Source organism: Tupaia chinensis, unplaced genomic scaffold (genome assembly GCF_000334495.1).
Source record: "Tupaia chinensis unplaced genomic scaffold, TupChi_1.0 Scaffold000704_1, whole genome shotgun sequence".
Taxonomy (NCBI): domain Eukaryota; kingdom Metazoa; phylum Chordata; class Mammalia; order Scandentia; family Tupaiidae; genus Tupaia; species Tupaia belangeri.
The window spans coordinates 740,136-741,546 of NW_006160227.1; the positions used below are offsets into that span (position 1 = coordinate 740,136).

At 55.9% G+C, this 1,411-nt stretch overlaps 1 protein-coding gene across 1 annotated transcript in view; it reads right to left on the bottom strand.

The window, feature by feature from the left end:
- TAMM41 (TAM41 mitochondrial translocator assembly and maintenance homolog) overlaps positions 1-1,405 on the bottom strand; it is a 56,525-nt gene extending 55,120 nt beyond the window's left edge. The window contains exon 1 of the mRNA XM_014592467.1: positions 1,223-1,405. Coding sequence (XP_014447953.1) covers positions 1,223-1,357 — 135 coding nt within the window. The 5' untranslated portion in view covers positions 1,358-1,405. The remainder of the gene's footprint in view (positions 1-1,222) is intronic.
- Between the last annotated feature and the right edge of the window lie 6 nt (positions 1,406-1,411).

Here is a 1,411-nt window from a genome sequence, read left to right on the forward strand (position 1 = left end):
CTCAAAGAACGTGAGCTTTAAACAGGCATGGTGGAAGCACTAGGGAACTGGGGAAGGGCAGGTAGTCACGTTAAGAGGAAGCTGCTCCCATGGATATGCGATCCAGACCTGCTCTGGGAACTGCAGTTCAACAGCTGGAATAGAACCCCTCTATGTGCTATGAGCCATGCTACAGAATGCTCTGGCAGAACTGGTTGGAGGAGAGGCTAAGGGTAGGGGAATCCTGACAGGAAGCCACTGCAGGATTCCAGGTGAGAAATGAACAGGAACTGTACCCTAAGGACTGGGGGTAAGGACCGAGTTGAGATTTAGGTATCAAAATACAAGACTCTGCCATTGAGATGTAGCAAACTAGAGATATGAGCCATGCTACAGAATGCTCTGGCAGAACTGGTTGGAGGAGAGGCTAAGGGTAGGGGAATCCTGACAGGAAGCCACTGCAGGATTCCAGGTGAGAAATGAACAGGAACTGTACCCTAAGGACTGGGGGTAAGGACCGAGTTGAGATTTAGGTATCAAAATACAAGACTCTGCCATTGAGATGTAGCAAACTAGAGAGAAGAAAAGGGAAGGATTTTTTTTTTCTTGGTGGGAAGTCAGATCTGCTCAAAGAAAAACCTTGATGGGACCAGCAGTTAGCGTAATGGCTATGTCACTGGACTCCCACTTAATCAACCGCGGTTCGGCGTCCCAGACCCGGTGGCTTAAACTCACATCGGGAGCATGTGCGTGCGTGCCCAAGATCCAGAGAGGAGAAGGGATTGTGGCATGGCCATCCTCCTCCATCCTCCTCTCGGGATCTTGGGCGCACACGCACACGCTCCCGCGTGAGTTTAAGCTACCGGGTCCGGGACTCAAACCACGGTCGACTACGTGGGAGTCCAGTGAGTCCAGCCAAGGCTGAACACCCCAAACGACAACCCGACGACTATTTCTTTTCTTCCATCTTGCCTCTGCTTTTCCCTCCACCTCATGGCGTCTCCTGCTCTAGTCCGAAGGGAACTCCTATCCTTCGACATCAGCTCACGGGGTGGTGATAGGAACAGCATTCCCGTGCATTTCGTGCTCTGCTAGTTGTCACGTGGATTTTGCAGGGTGGACAAGCTGCTCTAAGGCTCCGAAGGGATCAAAGCCACGGGGCACTCAGGACAACAGGCAGAGTCCTGGCGTGGCCTAACCGCGGAGCTGCCCCGGAGGGTGCGGTCTCCGAGGCCGGGCTCACCTTCTGGTCTGAATTGGGCCCCGCCTGGCGGTACACCCCGGAGCCGTAGGCGAAAGCCAGGCTCAGCTCCTCGGGGAAGTGAGACAGGATCTTGCGGAAGGTCACTCCCGAGCTCTGCAGCGCCTGCAGGGCCATGGGGCCGGGGCCGGGGCCGGGGCCGGGGCCGGGCCGGGGCAGAGGCCCCCTGGC